Source organism: Lolium perenne, chromosome 3, assembly GCF_019359855.2.
Source record: "Lolium perenne isolate Kyuss_39 chromosome 3, Kyuss_2.0, whole genome shotgun sequence".
NCBI classification, from domain to species: domain Eukaryota; kingdom Viridiplantae; phylum Streptophyta; class Magnoliopsida; order Poales; family Poaceae; genus Lolium; species Lolium perenne.
Window position 1 is genome coordinate 336346518 of NC_067246.2, and position 12674 is coordinate 336359191.

Here is a 12674-nt window from a genome sequence, read left to right on the forward strand (position 1 = left end):
GCGTCACAAAAGTGAGACTATATCTAAGGTGATGGAAATTTTCCCACCAAATGTGGCATTTAGAAGAAGTCTCATCGGTCCTAGACGAACCTCTTGGCATGAATTGTTACCGCATCTTGAGTTAGTTCAATTGACGCAGGTAACGGATGTGTTCAGCTGGAATCTTACCGGGAATGGTTCATTCTCAGTAGCCTCCACACTACTAGGAAAAGGCATATAGCTGCAATTATTATTGCCGACGCACCAAAAAAGATGCCCACCGGTGCTAAATACTATCGGCGCGCCATGTTTCGGCCGCGTCGGTGACGATCCAATACCGTCGGTGCAGGGAAAAATTAGTGCGCCAGGATAAGGCTGAACCAGGTCCGGGCCGAACTGAAAACCGCAGCTCCCCTTACTGTTGGCGCACTTACCACCGGCACACCTACATGGTGGTGCGCCGGCCGTAAGGTTAGATGCAATTTTCAGTTTTCAAAAAAAATAAAAGAAAATTCAAAAAATAAAATCCTTTGAAATGCCCATGTAATATGTCATCTAGTTTTAGTGAAAATTTTAAAATATGAATTTCGATATATTATGCAAAATGGCGTCATCTTTCGGTAAAACGGGATTTCTGGTTGCATACGACCTCCGATGAAACACTTTTTTATATCAAAATCTATCTACGCGAAATTTCCTATCCGAATTCAACAACCTACGGTTGTTTAGTGATTTTTTTATTCCCAAAATTCGAAAAGGAAAACAGAGTTTTTTGAGGTTTTAGATTTGGATGAAAAAAAATAAAAAAAGTACCCCCAGCGCACCACCATACTAGGTGCGCCGGCGGTAACCTCTACAATATAGGCGTAGACTAGCCTCCTCCTCTTCCTCTTCCACTTCTCCTCCTCCTCTTCTCCTTCTCCTTTTTTCCTCCCTGACGGTCTCCTCCTACTCCTCCTCCGGTGACCTCCTCCTCCTCCGGCGACCTCCTCCGGCAACCTCAACCTCGGGCCTTCCCCGGTGATCTCAACCTCCGGCCTCCTCCTCCTCAGCCTTGGGCCTCCTCCTCCGGTGAGCTCCTCCCCCTCCTCCTCCTACTCCGGTGACATCCTCCCTCCGGTGACATCCTCCTCCTCATACTCCACCTCGGGCCTCCTCCTCCACCTCCTCCTCCTAAACCAGTGACATCCTCCCTCCGGTTACATCCTCCTCCTCCTCATACTCCACCTCCACCTCCACCTCCACCTCCACCTCCACCTCCACCTCCACCTCTGGCCTCCTACACCTCCTCCTACTCCTACCTCGACGCAACAACAGGCCCACATTCATGGTTTTCGAGGACGAACCAGAGCTAGACGAACCCGAGCTAGATCTAGATCTCGCTCGGCCTTTTTTAAAAAAAATTGAAAAAACATACAGCCGGAGCACCAGGGCTGGTGCGCCGGGGGTAACCCATTACCACCGGCATGTTCCCGCCGGCGGGCGCTGGTGCACCGGCAGTAGGCTTTTTTGGTGCGCCGGCAATAAAGCTTTTCCTAGTAGTGATGTGCAATGCTCTTATCCAGCCTCATAGTCCGGTCGATAATAATTTAAAAATTTGGAAGATGCGGATACCGCTTAAAACAAAGGTCTTTCCATGATATCTTCATCGTGGGATCATTCTTACTAAAGATAATCTTGTCAAACGCAACTCGCATGGAAGTAAAAAATGTGTTTTCTGTCACCATGATGAGACTATTAAACACTTATTCTTTCAATGTAAGTTTGCTAGGTCTATATGGTCAGCCGTCTAAATAGGATCTACCTTATACCCACCCCGTAGTGTTGTCAATATATTTGGCAACTAGCTCAGTGGTGTGGATGTTAGGTTTAAGCGTCTTATTAGATGGGAGCGATTGCAATAATTTGATCGCTGTGGCTATGTAGAAATGACAAGATTTTCAATAATATTTGTTCCTTCTTTTTGCAGGTTATATACCGGTGCACAGCTACGCTCCGCTCTTGGGTGCCACTGCAGCGGGTGGAGCATCGAGACCTCTTTATGGAGGTATCTTCACGGTTGGAGGATACGGCGAGAGATATGTTCTCCCAACATGGGTGGCAGCGTGACCTTCGGCTGGATGCACCTACCTAGCTAGTCTTTTATTCTCCATGTACTATATTTTATTTCAAACATCAGTGTAGTTCTGTAACGGATATTTATGCTCTTGTGTGCATCTTAGTTATGCAGAGATCGGGTCTATTATATAAGTAATAAAATATCCATTTTCGAAGAAAAAAAAATATCCAGAAGGCAAAGCCAAAAGGCCAAAACAGCACAAGTGAAACTCAAATAATCCTACTAGCAACCATCATCATAGTACAGCCGTTGTTCAGGCCTAAATGGCAACCATGACAGTTTCTAATGTTGCCGCTCAGCTGCGCGTGCGTAACCAGTCTCTGTGTTCTCGCTCAGCAGCGCGCCTCTGGGCACCTCGCTTAATGATGGAAAGGTACAGCGGCGACAAGGCCAGCGACCCGACTGCCAGGCCTGATAGCGCATACCCGATTGCTGCTTTACGTACATCTCCGACCTGTACGCAAAAGGATTTAGGTAAGCGGCGGCCATGATCGGTGCTGGAAGAACTTTGGCCGGAAAAGCGTGCGCGCGTACCTTGGTGAGAAGAGTTGCTGGTGGTTCGGAGGAGGTCCCGCCATGGCTAATCCTCGGTGCTACCTCCTTGACGGCCGTAATAAACGGCCGCTCGAGGGCGCGGCCGAAGAGCTTCTTTGCCGCGAGCCGAAGCGCTGCCGCCATCGTGGAGACGAAGACTATTGTTCAATTGGTAGATGCCCAGTCGGTTCTCTCCCTCTCGTGCGACGACTCTCCCAATCCCCACTCCATACATATATGCGCCCGTATACCGTATCCAACTCGAAGACGGCCGGTCTGCTCGTGCTAAATCCAGGTGTGTGTTCCTCTCCGTGTCCCTGTCCAAATCCGGGCACGTTCTCTTCCTGGCTTGTCCAACCGGCCATCTTTTGGTAGTCGCTATCCTTGAAATCTCGGATGTATTGGAGGATAATTGGACACCAAAAGGCCATATAGAGCTGGTTCAATATCGTTTTTGATGATTGAATGTGTTAATGTCTCATAGCTACTCCTTACTTCGTTTCAGTATCGTTTTTGAACCGACACAATACGTAGGGAGCTGTGGAGAGGATCGCCCTCCGCATGCAAAAAAAGTTTTGTGCTTTGCTTGATACGACCTTGAATGTGTTGATGATGGAAAAGGGTTTGGCACCAGACGAGAGAGCTTAACTATTTATATGGGCACGAGCTGAGCATGCATTTATGGTTGGTTTTCTCCTCGCGCTAGGGTGAGCTCGGCGGTCATGGTCATGCGGAGCTCCTGGAGTCGTGTGGTGGTGTAGTTAAGCCTCCTTCCGTCGACGAAGTGATATCTGACTCGCGCGAGATCTTCATTGTGGCTTCTCCGCCGAGTCAAGCACTTGACATTAAGAAGAGTGGTGTTGTTGACGTTGCAGTCTCCCTCTCGCCTGAATCCGGCAGACATGTGATCCCTATTTGTGATGGGTTGCTAAGTTTGGTCTGTTGGCAACGGCGCCCAGAGCTGTCGTCGCCACCTTGGCTGCTACCTACACCAATAGCGGCCTCAGCAGCCGCAAGGGCTATCACAAAAATTGCAAAAATGTCTCCTTTTAATTGGTGACTATCAAATAGATTAGAAAATGTTACGAGATTTAGATTAATTAAATTAAGTATAAGTTCAAGACATATTAGAGCTCTAATCATGTTTCAGCTTGTGATCAATCCATAGATACCAAACGAAAGTAAATAGACACTCAAAAAAAGTATAAGCTCAAACATCATTAATTAACTCCTTATCAATCCTGATTCATTTCAATATATATGAGAACAAGAATTGAACCTATTTAATTAATTACAATAGAACAACTACACAACAAAAGAGAAAAGAAAGAAGTTATTTGTTGGCGGTAGATGGTTTTACTAAATCAAAATTGTGATTCTTTAGTTATTTATTTTAGATTTGCAATTCTTATAATTTTTACTCTTTCTCTAAATCCACAGTTCGTTGATGGATGCCCCCAATGTCATGGTATGACTTTGTTGGCGCGGTGTTGGTGTGTCATCTTTGGAGTGTTCGTTCATGTCCCTGTGTCGGTTGTAGGTTTTCGTCTGGTTTTCTCCGCAGAACTAGGCACTCTCTTCTTAATTAATGGATGAGGCAAAGGTTTTGCCTCTATTTTGAAAAATAAATAGTGTTCCCACATACTTGTGGTTTTCCGGTGGGACCGCTCGAGACCCATACAGCGAGTTTGCTATAATAAAAGAATTGAGGCATGCTCCAGTACAAGTTCTCTCCTCAAACTTAAACTCGTTAAAGGCTGAGATTGTTCCATACCTCTTCATAGGTTTTTTAAAAGTTGAACATAAGTGGATGGGTTGCATATCCATCCCCTAATTAGTCTCAGTTCTCCACTTAATTCTAACTAATAAAACTGAAATATTGTTGAGCTCTTTAAACTAGATCACATGTTAATATTTTCTATAATTACTTTTGCACTTCTTGAATTACATTTGCTATGCCTTATTTCAACTAATTCTTTTCCAAAAGTTCCGCTCACCAGATTTTTTACTAGCTTTTCGTGCATTGTATGCGTGCCTGTAGTAACTCCATTATTATATCTTTTGTTCTAGATTTATGGTCCTTTTAATTGTACTGACTTGGGATATACTTTCAACCATCTTCGTAAGTGCATTGCAAGAGTAAACAATTGTTTTACCTTCGACAATTATTTTGTATTTTATTCTTTGTGGTTGTATTTTCATTAAATTGCGTTTGGATCCCTATAATTTGTTGTGCCTAAAAACATATTCACCAACCACTTTCATTTTTCACGGATGTTACACTATTTATTCACTCTGCTATGTAAAAAAAATGTTCACATAGGTCTTACGATTGATTCTACAGCTTCCCACTAAACTTAAAATATCATAATCAATTGTAGAACACAAAAAATACATAGCAAATACAGGTTATAAACCCATGAAAATATGGTATCCACAAAATTGGAGAAGTTCTTAAAAATGCATGAAGATAAAAGGTAAATATAAAATAGTTCTAGTGACAGTAAGGTCGTCATGTGATCGTGTCTAACCTACCCTGTACGGTGAATTGGCATACATATAATTGTGCTTTCAGTGAACCTTTGAATTGATTTTTGAGCAGTACATAAAATTTTAGAAAAACAAATTGACAAATGGCACCATGCTGTCTTCCTTGTCTGTATGGATTTCTTACATGTACGTCAACCAAATTTGTTTTGCTCCACACTTGTAGTCTCGGTTGAATTGTATCACTTGGAAAGACGGATACCATCCAAGCCTGTAAGGCCATTTAGGTAAAACAAAAGGGAAACGATGAAAGACTTCCAGGATGGTTAGTACGGACACGGAATATTGTAAAAAATAAGGCACCAACCAATGAAAAGAGAGAGATGTGTAAATGTCCTATGATTGGCGTACTTTCATAGGGGAAATCGCCAGAGCAAGAAAAAATGATTGCTGTAAACAATCATACTCTCACACCAATGGAACCTCTGTTTGAACTAAGCAGCACCAGTGCACTAAGGATCAGGAATGCATATGCTCTTGAACACTTTAAATACAGACCATCACATCTGCATCTCTCACACAACACAAAAGGAAAAAGTGCTTCCTTTGAGAGCCAATAATCCTAGCCATGGCCTGGCCTAGCCGCGCCCTGTCCCTTCTCTTCCTCTCGCATTTGATTGTTGCCATGGCTGACCCTTCCTTCATGTGCCCCATTGTTCCCTGTGAGCGTGAGATAAACTTGCGTTTGTACTTACACCAAGTAATTGATGGACCAGATCACAACCAGGTGGTTACAGTTAATTCTGGCCACCGATCATGGTTTGGTACGACCGCTGTTATCGACTGGACAGTTACCGATGCGCCTGAACCCGATGCGACAATTGTAGCTCGTGCAAAAGGAATGCAAGTGCAAGCAGACTTAGATGGTCCCGGCTGGTTCCATTATTTCAGTATGGTGTTCCAAGATCCCAGGTTTGTTCACGCGAATTCTCTACTTCAGGAGCCAGGACTACAAGTATTTTGATATATAATTTACATGTTAAATTTTATTTGCCTAATTTCATGGTGATACTACATAATATTACTCTTCAATCCTAAAACAGGTTCAAAGGGTCAACACTTGCAGTGATGGGGCAGTATCTTTTGGAAGGCGAGATGGCCATTATGGGTGGGACAGGAGAGTTCGCCATGGCACGCGGCGTCATCAAGTACAAAACAGTCGTTAACACTCGTCGTGAAAGCTACAAAGAACTTGACATCCATGCACTCTATGTCACAAGATCTGTAAGTATATAATTTAAATGTAGAACTTATGTATATACCCATTTTCATATTATAAGCGTCTATACCAAGTTATAAGAAGATATATACAGCTGAGATAGCAAGGTCAGAAAATTCATCCAAATGTGTAAAATTGATGATAACTCACGCAGAATTGAGAAATACCTACTTATGTGGAACATGTTAACATTTGATATCTGGATTACATGTAATCTTGTTTCGCAGAAATATGACAATTTATTTTGATATATTACCTTAATGTCGGGTTTATTAATGTGCACAGTAAACTAATACTATGCTCAATGTTTCATTATTTCCGACATGCAGGGCCAACAATCCATACCTTCATCCAGTATAATTGTTTAAGGTGTGTCTGGACTCTAGGGAACACTTGCAGTGTGACAGGACATTGTGTGATGACCTTCTCCATTCACAGATTGGCCTAATTCACTTTTGAGCTTTTCTATCCAGGATTTCGATGGTATATGGAATTTCTGGTTTCCCTTGGTGCAAATCCAATTATCTAAATTGGAAATAAGAAGCAATTCCCCCATTTGTAGCAAATCTTTGTTTTACTCTTCAGATATGATTCTGAGTGTTGGATAGTCAATAAAACCCACTCTCTGGGTTGTTTGTATCACCCATTCAGTTATGTATGTAGGATTGATTGTGCGGCACTGCACGATAAGCAACTCAAACAATGATCAAAAGTTATGTATGTAGGATTATATCTTATGAGTACGGATAAGAACAACTTGACTGAAGTTCCACTTCCATTATCTTGGCCGTTCGCTTGAAATGCTTTCTTCAAGGGCGCTCTGTTTTTATTGCAAGTTATTGTTAATTTTGTTGGAGCTGCACCTTGCAGCTCCTCTTCTCCTCCTACTTCACAAGACCACGAATGCACTCAAGAACACACGAGATAGAAACACCCACCCGCACACACATAGACCAAGGAAGAAGACACAAAGGCTTTGCCTAGAATATATAGGCCAGAAATGGATCTAGTTTTCAGCTTGGAACACATGTACGAGTTTATCCTTTCAGTTAACTAATCCATATCGCAGCTTTGTGTGTGCGGACTGCCGCAGCTTCCAGCCAGTGACTCTATTACACGTCCAACTCAAAACAAAACAAATTAAACTTGATCTAATTACCTAGACCTAGCACTGACAACAAGATTAGTTCCAACAAATTTATACATCTTAACATCTGCAAGAAGTTCATTTACTCCTGGGAGAAATGTACATTAATACACTTTAAACTAGTTGATGGCTATATATACCTTCATTTCCAACTAATAGACATTTTGAAACGGAGCCAAATCAACATTGCAACCTGCCCCAAGATAGAAATATAGTATTCGGTATCTGAATTTTGAGATTTGTGATCCTTCGAATGGATTAGCATAGGCATGTAGAAAATAGTAGTCGGGGTCCAGCACCGCAGTCCTATATTACTTCGTCCAAATAAGATGAGTTCGTGTAATCAGGTATCTCTGATGGTCATTTGGTTTTTAATCAAGTCCGCAACATAGTCAGCAACCCAGAAGGATCCGGCCTCCGTGCAGCAGTAGCCATGTGTGTGACCTTCTTTCTCGACCGACAAGGCAACCTCAGGAGCATGCTTTGAGATCTACGATTGAATATTCGAAGAAAAAACTACTGTGAGCTAAGATATCTACATATTAACGGAATAATGTCATTGGGTTAACAAATGAGAACTGTTCACCTCTTCCATGTGAGCTAAAGGACCCCAGTGATCATCCACACCAAACAGAAAAGCAATTTGGTCTTGTTTTGCTCTAATGAAATTCCAGTCTGGTTCTTCATGAAGCTGAAAAAACAGTAACATAGTCAATAACTGACTGGTAAACAAGTAAAACAAGAAGAATCTATAGATTAGTAGTTAGTACTGTAAGTGATGGAACTGTTGTAATAATACTCTTGACTCTTGTGACTGTTAATCCGGTTGAATTTAGCATTGACAATGTTGCGAATTACCTTTAGGAATTCCGTCTTTGCCATGAAAAGCACATTGTGCATCGTGTGGTACTGCGTGTTTTGTAAAAAAAAAATGAGCAAAGTCCTCAATACTTTTTCAGATAGCGAATAATTATGGGTCTCTAAGTTCAAAACTGACCTGCAAGAGATGGCTGCAACCAGCATCGACTGCCGCTGCAGACCAAGAAGATCCAAGGAACCGTCTCACAATGCTCTTTGTAACTGAAGGTTGGAGTGAGCCAATAAAAGACGCAAGCAAACTAACCCCTTTACTAAGGAGAGATGACCTGACATGTCCATTTGAAAACACAAATTTTAGAAAAAGGAAATGTTCATTTGGTAATGGACAAGGTAATTGCTTCAACACTGAACTCAAAAGTTAGGTATTGGTTAACCCCGTATGAGATATAAGTCACAAAAAGAAATAGATGCAGATATCTATTATTCGATTATTTGTTGTATGCCTACTATCTAACCACTTATGTGGATTGCTCTCCAAATAGAGAAGCCGGTTTAGATTTCCTTATCACTCGACTTGACTATCAATGCTCATGTTGTCATGCAAGCACATCACCTTATTTGATTTAGATAGAAGTTTGGGCAGCATAGCAACAAGGTATTGTACTGGTTGATGTTTTTTGTACCTTGCAATATATCCAATTGTTGATTGCTTCAGAGAGCTCTTGTTTAATGACAAAAATGGGTATAGCCCTACAAAAAAGTTTACCTGTCCAGAAGAGTAAAAATAATGAATCAACAAATATGTACTTCATGAAAGGAGGACAAATACTCCTCTACCTTTTTCTGGAGTCTCTTGAATATCTCCAGACCTATGTATGCACCAATAGAATGACCCACCTTCATTTAAATGAATAACTGGAGTTAAGCTGCACCTTCTATAAAAGAAAATCATGTACATAAAATTGTGTACCCACATATGAACCTAGCATAGAACAGAACAAATTTAACCAAAGAGCTTGTAGTAGGGAAGAAAAAAACATACCAGAATAATTGATTGCTCGGTATGCAGAACCTCTTTCTCAAGAAAATCAACCTGCAAAGATGGACATATGAAACTGTTATAACCACAGTAGGAAGACTGCTATATGGCACTTTTTAATTTCTAAGTGCTTTTCCTTTTGAAGGCATGGCAGAAATAAAGCTATTGCAACAGGAACAAAATTACGAAGAGAACTTTGAACTGAAATAAGAAATCAAACATGCCAAACGAACCTTGTGATCAATTTGTTCCTGCAACGAAAACAATCTTCCACGCTCACAATCCTGCCATGGATAGTGCAGAGATCAAATGCAGTAGAAATTTTGACTAAGCAATAGAAACCAAGCTTTATCATAGTATATAAACGCCAATGGATCATAAAGACAGTGTACATTCACAAGGCTTATTTGGTAGACTTATTTCTGAACATGGTAGTGACAAAGAAAACTTAGGATGGAAACTTTGACAACTGATACACCAAAAACATAATAGTTTCTTTCTTTAACTACCGCATTCGGTAGAACCAACTTTTATCATAACAAGTAGTGAGAATGCAGAAGTAAGTGGGATGTGGGAGATCAATTCTTAATAGAAATTTGCAACCTCAACCAAGATAGCAACAACCCTAAGAACCTAGACAGGAATTCCCTAACATGCTGCATATTTTTGAGAGCTCCATTTGTGTATTAGGTTTAAATCATCAGTGAAGAAAACAACTAAGAACATCCAATGCTCCGGAGCTATGACTAATCCCAGATAATGCATCATCATTTTACTGTCTTCCATACATATAAACAATACATGTGACTGCCCCATGTCGATCCATCACCAAATCAACATGATGCTATGAATAAGTCTGAAGAAAGATGTATCATTACCTTCTGGCCATGTGAAATATGCCCAATTGCTGTACAATGCACAAGGTTCATCAGCAAGAAGCAAGTCGCATCGACAATACATCAACAAAAATACGCACGGATCAAGCGAGCTTACCCGTAACAGATGCCTGCCCACCAAGGTTTTCGTAGAGGGCTTCAACAAAGTCCTTGTAGAACCCAACAATACCTGCCACGCGTACGTAAACATCAGAGCAAATATAAAGCCCTGGTCCTGCACCCATGAGCATTGCAGCACACGAAAAAGGGATATGACTTGTACCTACCTGGATTGCCGGGGATGACTAGCACGTGAAGCGGCGGCGATGGCTCTCTGGATCTTATCTCAAGCAACTCCGTCGCAAAGCTGCGGTGAATTTTCTTACTCTTATTAGTGCTGTACTAACAATTAACAGCCATGAAACGATCACCTGAAGCGAATACAGCTCAGAACTCTGAAGCGAATAGTGCCGCGGCCGGGTACCTGGAGACCATGCACACCCTGGCCGTGGCCTGCTCCCTCGGAGGGAACGGCGCGAGGAGCCTCCCTCTCTCCATGCCGGATCCGGTGCTCGAAAGCCTCGCCCCGCCGCCGCAGGCCGCCGGTCTAAACAGCCTGGAGAGCTACCCGGTAGAGCACCGCACCGTGAGCCGAGCAAGCTAGGGGAGATCAGCTCAAGGTAACAACACCTATTACCTGTGTTCTGCACCGGAAATCAGCCGCGCGCAGGCACGATCCTGAGTGGATTCAGAGGGGGGACAATTTCGAGTTGAGAACTTGAGATCGTTGGGGATTTGATTCGTGGGAGCGGAGATAGGTGCTTACCCATCCAGACGGAGCGAGAGGGGGAGGAGGGGGCGCGGCGGGGACTCGCCGGGAGGGTCCGCCGGCCGGCCGCCGGAGGAGAGAGGTTCAGAATTCAGAGTGGCAGTGGAGAGTTGGAGACTGACCTGGTGGTTCAGTCAGCTACCTTTCCAATCGATCGGGGGAAGCACGTGAGCGGTGTGGCGATTTACACAAAAATAACCCCTTGTTGCAACTATAGCACAGACTGAACCTCTGGCGAAACTATTTTATCCATTTAACTTTTTTGTGTGGCGCTCCTCCCATGGACGCCACACATGGCAGTGTGGCGCCCGTGCCTGCGGCGCCACTGACCTAGCCGACGTGGCGCCCTCGACGCTGCACTGGCGCGACGATCCGACGTGGCAGCATGTGTGGCGCCGCTCCCATCACCACACATGTTTTTGTAATTGCCCAAACCATATTGTAAAACAAAGCGTCTTGGACTTAGCCGTTTGACGAGCCTCTATGTGTGGCGCCGACGCTACGGGCGCCACACTTCACAGTGTGGCGCCGATGCCACGGGCGCCACATATAGAGCATCGCCAAAACGGCTAAGGACCAAGCGTCCGGAGCCCCTGGAACTTTTCGACATATAAATCAACATATGTGGCGCCGACGCCATCGGCGCCACACAGTGCAGTGTGGCGCCAGTGGCATGGACGCCACACGTTGACTTGTGTTAAAAACATGAAAATTCAATAGCAATTTTCAACACAACAATAGCAATTTCAATAGCAATTTCATACACATAGAACATACAGATAGCACAGATCATAGATCACATCGTAGCACATAGATTCAAACAAGTAGTAGCAATAGAGACATGGTTCGAAATGACATAGAGTTCACAACACGATACTTATGAAATAGAGTTCACAACACTAGCAAATGCATCTATCCTCCGCGACGTCCCCTCCTCACGGGCTGCTTCCGGACGGCCAACCTTTTCGTCCGCTGTCGTGGCTGTTGCTGCTGCTCCTCCTGCTCCTGCTCCTCCTGCTCCTCCTCCTCTGAAGATAACGGCTCATCGTTCCTCATCTTCCTCAAAGTTGATCTCCGCGGCGGCGTCTCATCCTCCTCAATCACAACCTTCTTTCCTCGGTTGACATAGTCATCGGGAGTGTATCGGGCTGGAGCCTTGCCCCTTGGCTTCAACTGGTACGCAGACCGTGTGGCTTGCTTCTTGCGTTGACTCGCAATGCCTTGACTCAGGATGGTGTCATCGTCAGGAATCTTCAGAAACATGAACACATGAGATTAGAAAAAGTTGAAACTAGTAAGCAAATGTTTGAGTGGTAACAAAATAGTCCAAACCTCCGCTTCTTCAGAAGAGGATGTAGCCGCAATTTCGGTGTCGCGGCAACTTAGCAAGTTGGCTAACCGCCGCATCTTTCGTGCAGTGTTCCGCGTCGTGGAAGTCATGATTACAAAGGCACCCTAACACAGTAGCTCACATTGAATGTTGGTGACCATACCTTAATGAAATGCCACATCGGTCCGATAGGCTTTTCATCTGTATGGCTCTGATCCCAAACAATCTCGCACTCCT

The 12674-nt window shown here is 43.5% G+C and overlaps 2 protein-coding genes across 4 annotated transcripts; one reads left to right on the plus strand and one right to left on the minus strand.

Moving 5' to 3' along the window:
• The first annotated feature begins 5686 nt into the window (after nucleotides 1-5686).
• Nucleotides 5687-7068, plus strand: LOC127338935 (pterocarpan synthase 1). Its single transcript, XM_051364873.1, has 3 exons — nucleotides 5687-6091; nucleotides 6223-6403; nucleotides 6728-7068. Exons 1-3 carry the CDS (start codon nucleotides 5748-5750, stop codon nucleotides 6764-6766), a joined length of 564 nt encoding a protein of 187 aa, XP_051220833.1. The 5' UTR covers nucleotides 5687-5747; the 3' UTR covers nucleotides 6767-7068.
• Nucleotides 7069-7581: 513 nt separating this feature from the next.
• Nucleotides 7582-11268, minus strand: LOC127345926 (uncharacterized). Of its 3 annotated transcripts, none has more exons than XM_051372463.2 (14): nucleotides 11105-11268; nucleotides 10976-11016; nucleotides 10763-10902; nucleotides 10566-10645; nucleotides 10397-10468; nucleotides 10282-10310; nucleotides 9637-9687; nucleotides 9407-9457; nucleotides 9202-9261; nucleotides 9048-9130; nucleotides 8543-8690; nucleotides 8404-8454; nucleotides 8132-8236; nucleotides 7582-8035 (listed from the first exon to the last, which is right to left on the minus strand). In XM_051372463.2, exons 1-14 carry the CDS (start codon nucleotides 11106-11108, stop codon nucleotides 7889-7891), a joined length of 1062 nt encoding a protein of 353 aa, XP_051228423.1. In that variant the 5' UTR covers nucleotides 11109-11268; the 3' UTR covers nucleotides 7582-7888. The 3 variants fall into 3 exon arrangements, with proteins under 3 accessions (XP_051228423.1, XP_051228426.1, XP_051228425.1); XM_051372466.2 differs by having other exon boundaries at nucleotides 10763-10894; nucleotides 11105-11266; XM_051372465.2 differs by having other exon boundaries at nucleotides 10763-10982; nucleotides 11105-11266.
• Between the last annotated feature and the right edge of the window lie 1406 nt (nucleotides 11269-12674).

Coding starts and splice junctions, on each gene's coding strand:
- LOC127338935 (XM_051364873.1), top strand. CDS start 5,748: ATGGCCTGGCCTAGCCGCGCCCTGTCCCTTCTCTTCCTCTCGCATTTG. Junction 6,092..6,222: donor ATGGTGTTCCAAGATCCCAG/GTTTGTTCACGC, acceptor ATCCTAAAACAG/GTTCAAAGGGTCAACACTTG. Junction 6,404..6,727: donor CACTCTATGTCACAAGATCT/GTAAGTATATAA, acceptor TCCGACATGCAG/GGCCAACAATCCATACCTTC.
- LOC127345926 (XM_051372463.2), bottom strand. Junction 10,469..10,565: donor AGTCATCCCCGGCAATCCAG/GTAGGTACAAGT, acceptor TACGCGTGGCAG/GTATTGTTGGGTTCTACAAG. Junction 8,691..9,047: donor ACAATTGGATATATTGCAAG/GTACAAAAAACA, acceptor TGGACATGTCAG/GTCATCTCTCCTTAGTAAAG.